This window comes from Pezoporus occidentalis, unplaced genomic scaffold (genome assembly GCF_034315485.1).
Source record: "Pezoporus occidentalis ecotype Australia unplaced genomic scaffold, CSIRO_AGI_Poc_V1 ctg12, whole genome shotgun sequence".
NCBI lineage: Eukaryota > Metazoa > Chordata > Aves > Psittaciformes > Psittacidae > Pezoporus > Pezoporus occidentalis.
The window spans coordinates 7,913,568-7,929,500 of record NW_026912994.1 but is presented as its reverse complement, the minus strand read 5'-3'; the positions used below and the strand labels follow the sequence as shown (position 1 = coordinate 7,929,500).

At 43.4% G+C, this 15,933-nt stretch overlaps 1 protein-coding gene across 6 annotated transcripts in view; it reads left to right on the top strand.

Moving 5' to 3' along the window:
- Positions 1–15,933, top strand: part of GLI2 (GLI family zinc finger 2) — a 198,867-nt gene that overhangs the window by 130,692 nt on the left and 52,242 nt on the right. For 5 of the 6 annotated variants that reach the window (XM_062607126.1, XM_062607127.1, XM_062607128.1 and 2 more), the window contains exon 3: positions 1,531–1,636. The exons of the other annotated variant lie outside the window; for it this stretch is intronic. In XM_062607126.1, coding sequence (XP_062463110.1) covers positions 1,531–1,636 — 106 coding nt within the window. The remainder of the gene's footprint in view (positions 1–1,530; positions 1,637–15,933) is intronic. 6 annotated transcript variants of the gene reach the window in all.

Here is a 15,933-nt window from a genome sequence, read left to right as displayed (position 1 = left end):
AGTTGGCAGGAAGGTTGTTTTTGTGTAGTCTCTCACCTCTCCCAGCAGCCTGGCTGACGCGCCTGTGCCGTGCTGTGCTAAGGGATTGTACATTGCAATGGGAGTAGGAGCCTCAGATCCTCTTGCTGATACTCCGGGAAAGGCTTATATGGGGATTTCACGCAGGCTTTGCGCGACGGACCCAAAAGGAGCAGAGCCCTGATGGATGAAGTCAGCATAGCTCTGTTGCAGCTGGAGTCACAGATACGAAAGGCTGAATTTTAAGTCTTTCATAGAAAAAGAGGTTGGCGTTTACTGGAGTTTGCTGAGCATCAGCGAGAGACTTGGCCCAAGCCTTGATGCTTTGGTTTTGGATGGTGCTTCCCCACTCTACAGAGAGATGCTACCTGTTGCAGAGGCAAGTCACAGTGAAATACTGAGCACAGATCTTGTTTTGAAATGCTCAGATAGGAGGTTGGTTTTTGTTTTGCTTTTAGTCTCCAGTTAGACAGAAAGGCCAAGAAGCCAGAGAGGGAATGGGAAAGACCTGCAAAAATATCAAGCAATCTTTAATGAACTTCTGACTGTTTGTAAAGGCAGAGCAAGACAGCAAGGCCAGCTTTTTACATTTAAACTGATTGCTGGTACAAATCTAGAAAGCGGCATCATTACAGATGTGATGAGCCCTATTCAGAGGGCGATTGTATAGTATCGTTACTGATGCTGTGCTAATTGTATCTCTTTAGCTTCTGTAATTTTAGTAGAAAAAGCCCAGGCAGCCAAGCAGTGTTGTTGGGGGTAGCATGGAAAAATAACCTGATGAATTTTCCATCAGCTCGATTCACGCAAATACTCTCGCCGCTAAACTTTTGGGGTCAATAATAAATATTAAAACCTGTAGATTTAATAAGTCAATGTAGGTGTTCTCTGCCTTTTGAGACCACTTTATCTTTCCATCAAAGATGAAACAAGCTTCTCAAATGAATAAAAAATAGGGCCTCAAGTGATTACAAGTGAGAGCAATTTGGGCTCCTCTCTCAGAACCTAGCAGTAGGCAGTTTTGAGCCTCTTCTGACTGCCTAGATGGTCTGCATTAGCGCTGCTCTCACTGTTACATTTTTAGGTAAATATTTCCAACATGTGTGTACAGACCTTCAGGAAAGGTGTTTGCTGCCACTCTAGGCATGAGGGACGGCGCAGGTCTGGATCCCGCCAGGCTCTGTTGAGCCTGATTTGCGTTGCAAGTCTAGTTTTCCTTGGTGCTTCCTATAATCTCCTCAAGTTCAAAGAGCGCTTAGCTGCTTGTCTTTGTCAAAAACCCTGTTGGAGATCTTTTATGTCAAAGATGTAGGATTTCTCCGCATGACTTTGATTATTTATTCATTCCACTTCTCTGGTGTATGATAGCGCTGATATCATGAAGACCCTTGTCTTGCACTGCTCTCGCTCTGAAATTCATGGAGATTTAGTGCCTTTGAAATTGTTTTAAAAGGAAAGGAAAAGTTTTTGAAGTCCCTTTTTTTTTTCTTCTTCTTCTATTCCCCTCAACAGTGCCACAGCACATTTTTCCGGCCTTCCACGCTCCTTTGCCAATTGACATGCGCCACCAGGAAGGACGGTACCATTACGAGCCTCACTCTATCCACGCTATCCACGGGTAAGTCTTGCACCTCTGCTCCTGTGCCTTGCTAAAATGTCAGCCACCCGCAGCATGCTGAATCCCACTGCTAAGGTCCTGGGACCCGCTGCCCTCCTTGCAGGCTGGCCCTGCTGGCTACCCTCCACCCTACTGTCCCCAGACAGTGACCATACTGACCTGTTTGGCAGGAATGCTCTATAGCTCTTAGCTCTGTAAAACCTATAGAAGTGCTATATAACAGTGGGATAGGAGTACAGGGCTACTGTGTCTTTACCTGGCTGAGGTCCTTGGGACAGGCTTGACTTGCATTTTTGGGCCTGTGGTGTTTCTCATCATGCCGTGCCTGGGTCGTTTCTGGCACCATCTTGGCGAAGACCCAGCACTGTTCCCTCCATTTGGAGACCTTGTGTACCATTCCTCCCTGCCTGCTGGCTGGGGGAACAGCAGAAAAAGGCTGCCAGGAATGCTGTAATTCAGTTTGATTTCACTGGACAATGGCCCACTTAGGATGGGTGATGTTTTCTAAAATGTGGTAAAGAGGCAGGTCCTCATAGAGGTGTTTGTGTCCACTCTGGAGGAGCAGGATCCCAGGTTTTGGTGATGACCTCCCGCAAGAGCCTCTCCTCCCCAGGGCAGCTCATGGGCAGCAAGCACGGGTGCTGCTCAGGGGTTGTACCTCTGGAGTGGGGATCATGGTTAATCTCCTCATCCAGGACATGGCAGCTCAAAAGTTCTTGACACCTTGGAGGACGTGTTTATAGGGATATCTGGGTTCACCTACTTTTAGCTGTGATCAGGGCAGGGAAGAAGCCAGGAGGGGTAGTGACCACACACCAGGAAGGGTTTCTCCTTGTCTCTGAAACGCACTGTCCCGGTGGGAGTTAAGGAGCAGCCTTTTGGGGCTGGCATTTCCACAGCCACCCCAAAATCCCTCAACCCGTGGCAGTAACAGAGGGCTCAGCCACCATCTGAGGGACCAGTCCCAGGGTACTTGGTGCGTGGGAACCTGTAAGGAAATATTATGCAAGAAGAGCAAAGGAAGAACAAATAGAGCCCATCACTTAAAAAAAACTCTCATTTGATCCCCTGGAGCCCCATTGTGGCCTCACTGTCTGGCCAGGGTCACTGCTCACCCAGCTTTACATGGGCTGTTCGTGGAGATGTGCTTTTTCTGGATAGGTATGAGCAGGGAACAGTCCCTGCGAGGCAAGTAACACAGACAACATCAGCCAGGAGATTTGTGGAGTCCCACAGCTGCCAGGGCTTTATTCCACTTCCAAAATGCTGCAGGAAAAAAATGATAGGGCATTCCCCTGGATTCTACCAGAAGACAAGTCATTTTCTTTCTGGCTGGCAGTCAGTTTAACTGGATGTTTAAAGGGGCAGAGTAGCTCCTTTCATGCTGTGTGCAAAGGGGAAAAGACAGAGTAGGTTGCTGTCATGGGAATTGTGGGGGCTAAAGGGACTGAGTGAAATAGTTCTGGTCTTGTGTGCCAATACAAGCAAAACATTATAGAGAAAAAGATTAATAAAAAAAAACATACTGGAGATAAGTTAATAAGCCAGAGCTCTGGCTGATAAAGCACATACTGACTTCTGAAAGGGACAACATTCAAAGCAGTTTAGAAGAGAGAGTGGCAGATGCTGAGATATTTGCCACAGGTTATTTGTGTGCCCTGCTAGGTGCTCCCCTTCGCTCCTTGTGAGAAGGATCAGGTGCGCTGCATTTGCCCAGGGGCTCCACAGCAGTCTTTTCAGTGGGGTCATGAAACAGGGTCTTCTCCAAAACACAAGAGCTCAGCAGCTGCTGTTATGTACCTGCGAATCATATCTCCCAGTAATGTGAGCCAGTGTTTCATCTTATTGGGGTTATCCTACTGATCAGCCCTGGCCAGGTGTACAGTGCTGTCAGATCAGGTTTTGGTTCATCTGTGCCAGTATTAATAATACTCTATCTTAGCAGTGACATTTGTATGTGAGCAGACCAAGAATATCCTGCTTGATATCTAGGTATAGTTGTTGGCAAATGCTTATTGACCTTTTTCTTAGGGATCCTTCACCTTTCTAACAGCACGTCTCACAAAAATAACCTGTGAGGTACTAGAGAGAAAACTCGGTTGCTGGTCTTAGAAGAGGAAACATAGCCTTCTTTGAAACTATCTGGGCATTGCGCTGAAAGGTGCCTCTCTGGCTGGTGAAGCACCAAAGCTGAGCAGCCTATTGCTTCTTGGCTCTGGGGGGTTTTATGGGTCGCAGTGATGCCACTTCTGTATGGCTCTTTTCTAAGTGCCCTGACTATGGCATAACCACACTGGGAAAATTCTCACCAGCTGTGGAGTTAGTCTTTCAACCATTTTTTCTCTTTATCTTAAACTCATCTCCTGCCCTTTTTTCCTTTAGTTTTTGTTCTAATTCTCTTTTGTCTTACTCTTTTGTCCTTCCATCTCTGCTCTGGAGGTCATAGCATAGTGCTCATCCCCCTGGCCAGAAGATGTCAAACATTAAATCATCCAGAACATGGTGGCAGAGCTGGTCTAGAACATACTTATTGGTTGTGTCACTCTTGTTCAATAGGCTGGGTGGACTCAGCAGGCACAGTTCAGCCTCTGGAAATTTGTACTCCATCCTGATGGTGCAGAATTCCACCGTTCTGTTCAAACAAGAAAGGCACATGCATATTTTCACTTTAGAAGATTATGGCAAATGTTTAGAAGAAAAATTGTGCCACTGAGTTTTGACTTCATGATTAATGTGATCAGTGCCTGACAGAGAGCCCCTCAATTCATCAAGCCCATATTCTAGCTGTCTGCTGTCTTGCCGGTACCAAATTTATCTAATTACATGAACATTGCACGGCAAATTAAGTGGAGTCTCGTTTGTTGTTAACTATAGGGTCTTATTATCTGCCTGCTGCATCATGTCAAAGGTTTTGTTTCCTGATTGCTCGATATGACATGGCAGTGCATTCCCCTTCATCACTGTTTGCATGCGACCTAATGAGAATATACGTTATTTTATCCTAACCAGAGGGAACTCATCTGCAAGGCTCTCTCGAGCAGGACCACCTGTGGGACTCTTCTCTTGCGATATGGAAAACTCAAGTAATAAAATGTCTGCTTGCCAAGATAGAGACCTGAAAAATTTGTGGTATTTCTGCTCACTGTTGTGTCAGTCTTTATGTCTCAGCAATTTCCTTGTTAAGCAGCATGACAAATAATTTTCAGAACTTGAGTCTCCTTCCAAATCACTGAGCAGTTATTATGTATGTCCAGAAGCAGATTATGTTGGTATTTCCTTGAAATATACTTCCAGATGACTTTTTTTTCTTTTCAGGGTGTTTCAGTGTTTCTCCTGTCATTAGGGCAATTGACTTTTTTAACTTATTTGGTGACACGTTTTTTTGACATCTTCAATTTTTTGGCTCTTTTTGGCAGTAGGAACAATTTGTCAGAATCATGGTACTTGTTTGGCTTGTCTAGAAAAATAAAGTATCTTGTTCAGATGATCCTTAGGCTCTGCAGTTCAAACCAACAGGAATATTGTGGAATCAAGGCATCATCCTGGATTCGGATGCTTGTGAGCTTGTGGTCATGTGGAGGAGGGAGGGGAGAGGCAGGATTGCAGCCCAGTGAATACTGTGAAAGGATGCAATGCAGAATGGAGTAAAACTGAATAAAGGATGAAAGCTTCTCCGGGAGTGTAGAATTAGAGCAAAAATAATAAATGGTATTGTATCGGTACATTTAAATTATATGAGGCACCACTTCCATAAAGCAACATTTGTTTAATATTGAGGTTGTACACTACAGCACTCAAAAGCTAAGAAATGAAAGAAAAATAAATCTGGAGATTCGGACTCATTTTGTACACCATTGCAATAATGCATTAAATTAGAGCCACATACTGGTTTTCCCTGGGATACTAGCCTCTTCCGTAGCACAGGATGAAGAGCAGTGGTGGGTGTTACATGCATTTTGTGCACGCAGCTTTTATTGATTTGTCAGAATTTCACTCTGCAGTTGTGCTTGTAGGCAAAACATAGATCAGTGTTATTGGAGTGAAAGTCATCAGCTAGGGTGTTTCAACAGGTTCAAAGCTGAACCAAACAAATTCACTTCATAAGTTATAACAGGCCCTTTGCCGACAAAAGGGTACTGTGTATTTTAGCAAGCTTCTTCACAAAAGCTTACTCCATTGGGGCCTGGTTGCTGCAGGAAAGCCATCTGCTTTCAGCCAAAGGGACTCTTAGCATCAGCTTTTCAAGATCAAGCCCTTGACTGCAGAAGAAAGCTGCTGGCAGATGTGGCAGGTGATTACTGATAGCTCCCTTCCACTCCCCACTTTTGGGTGTGCTTAGCTACTCTCAATTCTTGTTTTTTAAAGCACAACAAAAACAACTAAAAACTCCTTAGCTCAGCTTAAAAATCCCTGCCAATGCAAGAGCCTTGAGGGCTAACCCTTGTAAACAGCATGCCTAGGCTTGACTCAGCAATAAGCTTTTTAACAGTATCTCCTAAACTGTGGTTAAAACCCATCAGGCATTATGCAGTGTAACAAACAAAAGCAGCCTTGTTTTCCTACCGACATTCTGGTGGTGTTTCAGGATGCAGTTCTGACATTATTTATAAACAAAATATTGTTGTTGCTCCTCTGTCCACACATAAAATAGTAAAAAAAACAACCCAAACCCCTGAGTTGATAGTCACAAATTCCATGACTTTTGTGAGGACTGAATAGTCCTGGAGACCTAAACATAGAGAAGACTCCCTCTCCATGATAGTGTTAAGTTGCCCTTAATTTCCCTCTGGTAGGGATTTTATCTGGTTTAATCATGGGTCTTCTCCATTTCCCTGAGATCTTAATATATTACAGATTTTCCCTGATATTCAGCCTGCACTTTTTTTATCTGATCCTATTACCCCCCCTTGTTGAAGTTTGTTTTCTTTTTGCTATGTTAAAAATTACTGAGTACCTTTTCAGGACCTGTTCCAATGTTCCGGAGCTGTTTAGGCAGGGTAATTCACAGGCAGATGAGGTGACTGTTAAACTTTCCATCCTAAAAACACTATGTCTCAAGTGTTTATAAATTTGTGAAATTTAATGATGAACCCAAGATTTTCCATGTTGGATATCTCTTTCAAGCTGTTTTTCTCTTTCCTTTGTTGTTTTTGTGAGATTCAGCCAAGGGAGGCCAAGTGGGGTTAAGGGAAAATATGTTGTTTAGCCATACAAAAAGTAATCATCATCATCTTATAACTGAACTTTGAGAAACACCAGTGTCTCTTGCTTCTAGAGCTGGAATTTGCTATTGTCACAGATGTGCCTTTTGCTGTTCCTATTTAAAAAAATCACAACACCCCTCCTCAGTTTTGCTGGATAGAAATCCTTTGATAAATCTCACTTCCAACACACTCAGTGAAGGGGTGTCAGATTTTTGCAGTGCTCCCCATTTTATGCCAGGGCCTCTCGGTCATTCCGTCTACCCAGGGGGATTCATGACCACAGCTGATAGCAGAGGGAAGTGGTTGCATTGCACACCAGCAGAGGTGCCTTTCTGCATTATCAGATGTGTGTAAAGTGCCTTCGGTTCACCTCCATGGGACACAGCTTCCACGAGGCTGCAGCCGTGATCCCGTCAGGCGGTTTAGGATGGGACCCCAGGTAATGGTTGTTCCTGCAGCAAGGAAGTCACTCGGTTGAGCCACAGAACGTACATACCAATAAAACCTGTGAGTTTTCATATTTACTTTGCTACTGGAGTAGAAAATCTCTGGCAGGTCGTGATTGATGGTACTGTGCTGCTTTGCAGATAGAGCGAGCTCCCTCCGGAGTCAAACCAAACAGCTGCTCAGAGAGGCCTTCTTACGTGTTTTGCAAAGTTTTACGACTTTCACCAAACAGATACATTGCTCATTTGGGAAACAGGTTTGGGGGCTCCCACATCCAATTTATTCTGTCCCCTTCTTTCCCACATGTTTCTTTTATTTATTTAGGAAAATAAGAATGTGTGAGTAAGCGATGGTTTGCAGAGGCTGGTCCCCTCCAGAAGGCTGGTTCAAACCTCTCCGTGGTCTGTAATTAGCAGGAGTGTGTTGCTTTTAGGTGGCTGTTTAGTAACTTACAAGACGTGGTGATTTGAGGGACTATCAATACCAATCTCACTGTAAAACTACCAGGATTAATACTTAATGGTCACTTGTTCCATCTCCAGGAGACCACAAATTAAATACTGTGCTGCCGTAAAAATTCCTTTAATTCCATCTGTGCTTTAGTTTTCCCATGTCTAAAATGATGTTACAGTAATACTCACTCTCCTGATTTTTTGAGAGCTAAGAAAAGTTAGGTGACTTGTGCAGCTCCCCAAGAGGGGCTTGTTGTGCTTTTTCAGGCACTAGGAAAGAAGTACACAGCGCTACCTAGCTGTGCAAAAGCTGAGAAGATGCTCCGTTAACATCTGACCTCAGTAGGAGGACAGGCTGATCAGGTGTTCAGAAAATGGGGCGGACATAATCCAAAACACCAGGGATAGAATGTTCCTGTAGGTTCTTCCAATCTGAGAAATTATGCTACAAAATAACCCCCAACCAAACAGAAAACCCCACGGCTTTCTCTTTCGGATCTTGTTAACAATTTTCAAGCATTTTCTGTTGCGAGAGAGATTTGTACATCTGTGGTATTCCCTAAATTGAGAATAGTTTCATGATGTGCATTTACTTAAATAGCTTTCAGAGCACTTCAGAAAAACTCAAACCTGAAGCCCAAAGCACCGTGAAGGTGCATAGTTTCAGAGTCACTAAATATGCAGTAAGACACAGATCATAGAAACATTTGGGCTGGATCTTCGGTTGCTGAATGCCAGCGGCATTGCACTGGAGTGAGGGGCCTCGGTGAGCTCAGATGGAGTTGTTCCCATTAGCACTTAGTGAAGATCTGGGCCACCGAGTTACTGGTGCTGTGAAAAACTGCAGCTCTAATTTAGCCTAATCACCTCCAGAAGTGTAAAATAGGCTAGAAGGTTTAGTATTGAGAACAAAAGCCTGATCTCCAAGGTCTTTTATGTAAACCTCTGGCATGTGTTCGTTTAATATGATGTCACTCTGTAATCCACCGTTGCTTTTAAATGTCATTCTCAGAGCTTCATGTCAGCAAGTCTTAAGTGATAATCCCTTTGCTTACCTCACTTTATAGTAGATTAAAAGTGACTTCATGCTTCCATCTTATCCGCGTTAAGCTTGTGCTTTAGGAAAAATTTATTTGAACTCTATTCTCCCGCTGCTTTCTAAAGAGTTTCTAAACAGAGTACGGGTCTTTCAGAAACTATCTCAATGGTATTGCCCGTTCTTCATTGCTTTCAGCATCCTGTGAAAATGGATAAATGTTCAGTGCCAACCTCCTGGCCCTTTAAACTCCAGTGTTAAGAATTTGGTTTTCAAGTTTTCTCTATGCTAAATGTGGAGCACTGCCTCTCCTGGCCCCTCCTTTTTCTTAATCCTAAATAAATCCCCTCTCTAGATGGTGTTTTACCTCTCAGCAGCTTCTTACAGTTGTGAGGACAAGAGACAATGAGACCTGTTGTAACGATTTGTTCCTGTGTCACATTTTCTCCTGTACGGGTGTGTGTGTTCCCTCTTTCAGGTCCTGTTGTCCCCCTTTTGATATTGTGATTGTCCTTTTACTCTATGCTGTAGCAAATCCTTTCTCAGTATAAAAAGCACTCCATGCATTTCACCTTCATAGTCCACACTCCTTTATTTCTCTCACTGAATTTCACCCTTTGCTCCTAACACACCTCCTTGTGTAACACGTGCCTCCAGATACTTGCTGCATGTTGTCATATCCTTCCTCCCCACAGCTTGCAGCCTGCAGCATATACTCAAATATCAGTCTGCTCAGCCTGCTCATTTTCACATATTTCTCTGAAATCCTTCTAGTATATGTGGAGATAAAGGGACAAAACCCATCTATCCCATTGTCTTGTGAAATGAAGCCCACAGCACATCACTTTTCAGGTGCTGGTTAATCTGGGTTCTCAGCTACCAGTGGCCATGGGGAGCAAATAACACAAGGTGCTGAAAGAGAAAAGTAATGGCAGGAATGCTGTCTTGTGATACTGGAAGAAAAATGTAGGGTTTTTAATGTCCATACAGAACGGAAATTTTCAAATCTCATCCAAAAGTTCCCCCCACGCAACAGAGAGCAGAGAAGTCAATTTACCCTGGAAGGGTGAAGGACTGAGTCAACTCTGCTGGGATTAGAACATGTGGTTCAAGGGATCCTAGGTATTTCGAGTCTGATTCTCAGACCACCCAGATGGCTGAGGGGGGGGAAGAAAAAAAAATGTAAAAAAAGGACCCTGTTTGGCAGAACTGTGGATCTGGATCCCCTGCCTGCAGCTAATGCTGTGCACACACATCTGCGCAAACCAGAGGGCAGAACTAGGTGCTGTTACTCTGGCAAATCTCAGATCCGCAGAGCACTCCTATGGGAGTGTCTGTATTTAAGTGGGCTTTCTAGATCCCTGACTTTGGCACTACAACATGTATGTATGTTTTTTCTTCTGTGTGCCTGACCATTTTGTGAATTTGTGACTTTACACAAGTTTTTGCCTTGGGGGCTTTTCATGCCTGTTCTTTTCTGTTTCACCGTTGATATTAAATAGACAACTAACAGAGCTAAAATTTAGAGCATTACTTAATGGTCAGATTTTACAAAGCGTGTGTATGATTTCAGATCGTAAATCCCACTGCACTGGGTCTGGCTAACAACACAGTTTTGAAAGTGGGTATTGTAGGTTTCAGAATAATGTTGACCCTTAGGGCCAGCTTGTCAAGGGCTGGTAATGCAAGGGTATAGTGGGTTTTCCAAACATGCTGGATCTCAGTTAATGTTTAACTCCCCCAACCTTCATTGAAACTCAGGACCCCAAAGCCAGACATAGTAAAGCAGTTAAGTACCTAAAAATTCAGAAAATGGCTGTAATGTAGTTAAGAAATACAAACATATTAATGAGGTGACTTGTGCATGCTTGGAGTCCACCATACACATCCAGGTTATACGACTCCTGTAGGATCAATAGCAATGGTTTCTGCCCTGTATCCCCTCTGTTACAGGAGCATGCACATGGCAAATCTCGTAGGTGGATATGCTATGGAAAAAAATACATTCAAGGCTTCGTTGATATCAGTTGGCCAGACTCCAGTTCCAGAGCAAGTTCATGGCATTCCCTGTGCTCACCTGATTGGCATGTGTGGGGTTGGGTTTTGATATGATTGATTGTGGTAGCTGATAGTGAAACCAGGAGATTGTGAGCCTTTTGATGATTTTTTCAAAGTGATACTCAGGGGCACACACACCTTATAGCATGGCAGGAGCCTGGGAGGTAGAAGCTATCCTTTTCCACTCCCTGTGCAGCAGAATGACCTGTACCGTGGTCTGCCCATTGCTGAGCACGTGCTGTTAGATTAAATGTGAGTTAGGCTCCACCACCACCTCCTACCCTTTCTACAAGTGCAGCGGTATGTCAGTGTTTCTTTCATATAGGTGGAGCCTCCTCACTGCAGAGGTATTTCTTTCTGCCGCAGCTCATTTTATCACTCTCTTACACCTCTTCCTACCCTGCACACATGTACCTAAGGCACTTATAACAAACAGTGCCTGCGTGTAGTCAAGTGTGCCTGAAAAAAAGTATGTTAGGGTTATACGAAATGCAGCCACATTTTGCTTTATGAGTTTAAGTCTCTTTGAGGAATAAATGTGTGTTCCTAAATATAAAGGCCTTTGAAATATTTTCCTTTTGATCCTGTAAAAACATCCTGGAGAAGGATTTGCCTTATTTCTCCTCTTGCCCCTTCACAAGAGTGTTTCCTATCTTGGTTCTGGAGCTGCTTACATGGATTTTGATTTGCAAACCAATTGCTGGACATGGTACCTGCTGATTAAATGCTTCATCTGAAAGCTTCTTAAGATCCCATAGAGTAACCACATGTCCCAAATTACCACTTGTAGAGGAAGGACTACCAGAGTGTGGTTAATATCTTAAAAATAGGAAAGTTTCAAGCTTACAGCTGCATTAGGATGATGTTCTTACATGCATATTCTTGTTTGTGACTATTTGTCCTCACTGTGAAATAAAACACTTGATTTCATATGCTGTCTTTCATCCCAACTCAAGTGCAGTACAAGAGAAAACTGCATTGTAGATGGCAAAAAGCAGGGTGTGGAAAGATGTGGTGGTGAAGGAATTAACGCATTCTGTCATCAAATCAGTAAATAAAAAGAAGATCAATCTAAAGGGGATTAGCAAAGGAGAAGAGATATTTGTAGAAGATATTTGAAAATAAGTTAGAAGCTGATGAGGCAGAGGCACATATAGAAAGTGATTTAGACTACAGAACGGTTTTTAAGTCTCTCCCTATTAGTGGAAACACCCAAGTATATGCTTAATTAGAAATACCTGCTGAGATCTGTTGACTTCAGAGGCACTTAAATGCGTGTTCATATACTGTCCTGGAAAGAGGTGTTCTTCTGAAGATGCCATAAAATAGAAGTGTTTACTAAGTCCCACTTATGTATTCCTGTTGTAGAAATAGCTTATATTAGAGATTTTTCTGCTGTCAGTATGGACTTGGCAGTAGACTTCAGACCTGTTATGGTAGTGGATTATTTGTTGGTATTCTCATGAAGGGTTTCAGTTATGTTTCTTTAGGTAATTTTGGCAAAGTGGAAGTCAAGGCCTAATGAAGGAGGACTAGAGCTCTGTGTTTACTTCAGCATAATGTTGCTGTGAGTCCAGCATCATTACAGAGATCCCAGAACTGGTGTCAAAAAAGCCAACTTGGAGAAACCTAACTGCAGTGGTACTGTGTGGATAAAATGTCCTGGTGCTCGTTTCCTAGGAAGAGCAAGTTTGCAAGGAATTAACAGTGGTTGAGGTGCTGTTTTGAGTAACTGATCGCCACCTGGGTCAGACAGTGTGGTGGTCCTGTTTGTTTGAAAAGACCCTCAAGGAGTCAGTGATAGTTTCAGTTCTTTGGAAGGAACTAAAATGTGATCTTTGCTGCTCTGTTACCCTGGTCACAAGACACCCATTTTGTGATGGCATCTTCTGGGGATCAGGGTAAAGCATGAGAATTAGTATATCACAGTATCACAGTATCACAGTATGCTAGAGATTGGAAGGGACCTCAAAAGGTCATCTAGTCCAATCCCCCTGCTGGAGCAGGAACACCTAGATAATGTTACACAGGAATGTGTCCAGGCGGGCTTTGAATGTCTCCAGGGAAGGAGACTCCACAGCCTCCCTGGGCAGCCTGTTCCAGTGTTCCGTCACCCTCACTGAGAAGAAGTTCCTTCTCAAGTTTAAGTGGAACCTCTTGTGTTCCAGTTTGCACCCATTACCCCTTGTCCTATCATTGTTTGCCACTGAGTAGAGCCTGGCTCCATCCTCGTGACACTCCCCCTTTATATATTTATAGACACTAATAAGGTCACCCCTCAGTCTCCTCTTCTCCAAACTATAGAGACCCAGCTCCCTCAGTCTTTCCTCATAAGGGAGATGCTCCACTCCCTTAATCATCTTCGTTGCCCTGCGCTGGACTCTCTCCAGCAGCTCCCTGTCCTTCTTGAACTGAGGGGCCCAGAACTGGACACAATATTCCAGATGGGGTCTCACCAGGGCAGAGTAGAGGGGAAGGAGGACCTCTCTCGACCTACTAACCACCGCCCTTCTAATACACCCCAGGATGCCATTGGCCTTCTTAGCCACAAGGGCACAGTGTTGGCTCATGGTCATCCTGTCGTCCACTAGGACCCCCAGGTCCCTCTCCCCTACACTGCTCTCTAGCAGGTCGTTCCCCAACCTATACTGGAACCTGGGGTTGTTCCTGCCCAGATGCAGGACTCTACACTTCCCCTTGTTATATTTCATCCAGTTATTCCCTGCCCAACTCTCCAGCCTGTCCAGTATATGGCAAGGATCAGGTCAGGGTGAATAACTCTTATTGCCTGCAGAGCAGTGGGAAGGATTTCGCAGTTGGTTCTCAGGGGAGAAATCATACAAAAGTTATTTCTAGCTTTTTCCCTTTTCTCCTAGTCCTCCAGCCCAGCTGTTTCTCTGTAAGAAATAATACCAGGAACTGATGAAAAGTGATGTGTCTGCAAAGTTTTATCCAGTACATTTCAAAGTTTAAATAGATATTACCTGTTTGTATATTATTTCCAGTGGAAGTCTCTAAACAGGGAAATATTCATAGTGAAATCAGTGTCAGCAGACCCCAAACCGCTTCATTCACTTGATAAAATAGAAGACTTCCAAAGTCCAAATAAATTTCTAGCCATCTTTGTAAAAGAGAGCACACATAACTAAACCAATTTTTAGGTTAGGTCAGGAAAGTTCAAACTTTCCCCCAGGGCAGACAGCAGTGAGATGACCACAATGTAAAAGACTAAAATGGAATTGAGCCAGGTCAGATATTTTACAACCCATGCCTTTTTTAAAAGTCCCACAGGACCTTTACCGCAGGCAAATGCACTGGACTTTTGGGCTTTAGTGGATAGGAATGACAGCCTCTCCGTATTCCTCACCAGAGCATCGTCACATGGCGTTGCCTAATGAGTCAGAGGGAGAGGCAGTCTCCCACCAACACCACTTCCTCCATGTCCTGGGATTTTCTTTGCAAGTCATCTATTCAAGGCTTTGGTAGGTCTTGACCTCTCTTGGCATGTGAGATTTAAACCTGGTATGACTCCAGACTTCCCTCGACCGCGTCTGGTTTGAATCCCGTCAGAGCCCAGACCAGCATTACTGCAAGAATAAGAAACTCTTCAAAGAGTTGTTTGTTTGTTTGTTTAAGAGCCGGTTCCTGCCAAATGTGATGAAGGTAGGAGTTCTGTGAGCTGTAACTTCTTTCCCTTGAGGTCTGATGTGCTGATGGACCTCAGAATCCTATCAGCCTGGTTTCTCCATGCTTGATCTCTGCAGAGCAGAGTTTGCATTTCTAGTGAATTATGAGTTTTGATAAGAACAGATAGTGAGCAGAAACTTGGGCTTGGTTTGTGTGCGAATGTCACATTGTTTCAGGTATGTCGCACTGGTGCAGTGGATTGAGTGAAATTTCCGGGGTGACTCAGTGAGGAAATAGCATAAACTGGGGGACACACAATTCCTCAAGGTGTTTTGTGCTGAAGAGCAGATCATCCTTCCTCCCAAAATCTTGCACTATATGCAGTGGTTTCCTATCCCTTCATTTGTTTTTTGACTACATTGCCAAATTGGCTTTTATCCAGGATCTGTTTGCTCTGATTGATTTCATTGCTTTGCCTTTCATAAACCCAATCCTACCAGCCCTGTGTTTATTGATGGCTTTCTCCTAGGCAGGGCAATTCTGTGGTTCACACATTCACCAGCAAAATTGCTGTGATCTGTGAAGTTACAGTGCAGTAAAAATTTTTGTGTATGTATGTGTGTAGTCTTTCTTACTTGCCAGTGCAAGGTCTCAATCTAATCTCTTCCTCCTGTTATCATCCTCAGCGGGCGAAAGCTAGGCTAAGAGATAATCTCCTTGCCTACAGTACATCATGGTTTGAACAGATTGCATTTGAGTTTCAAATGAAAGCGCCTTTGGAGTGTAGGAGCAAATCTTCAATTAAAATGAAACTAGGGACTTTTAGAAGCTCTTCTTGAAGGCTGAATGAAGGTAGAAGGTAGAGATAGTGCAGGCAAGGAATCTGGTATCATCAGGGGTGTTAGGTGAGCTTGACAAATATGCCAGTGAAAATCCATGGGTGCAGTAGCTTAGGCTACATTTGTTGTTCTTTCTTTGTCCTGCTTTGTGGAACCGCAGAGTGAGAGTTTTCAAGTGGGACTTGTGTAATTAGAAGCTTGCCTTCTACCCATAGGTCCTTACAACTCTTCTTGCCCTTGCTCTGTCCCTCAGTACTCCATGACTGAGCTTAGAAAATGGCCTGTGCATTCTTATATTTTTTTTTATTGTCTAGATGCTCTTTTATAGCAGGTGTGAATGGTTGTATTAATCCTTACAGCATTCATGAGTACCAAATGTGTATTGAGGTGCTGGATAAGAGTAATTATTTTGCATTGCATTATGAACAGCTGAAAAATTTGCATTGTAAAGTGATGCGCAAAAAGGGAAATGTTAATATTAGAAGTTCAGTTTTGAATAGTTGAATTTCCTTGGTTACCAATAACATAGATTATTTAAACCATAAAACGTTTTAAAAATCTACTCTATTTTCACCTGTTACTTTGCTTATTTTAACAAATCAGGCAGGAGACATAACTAAGAAAAATTAAATCC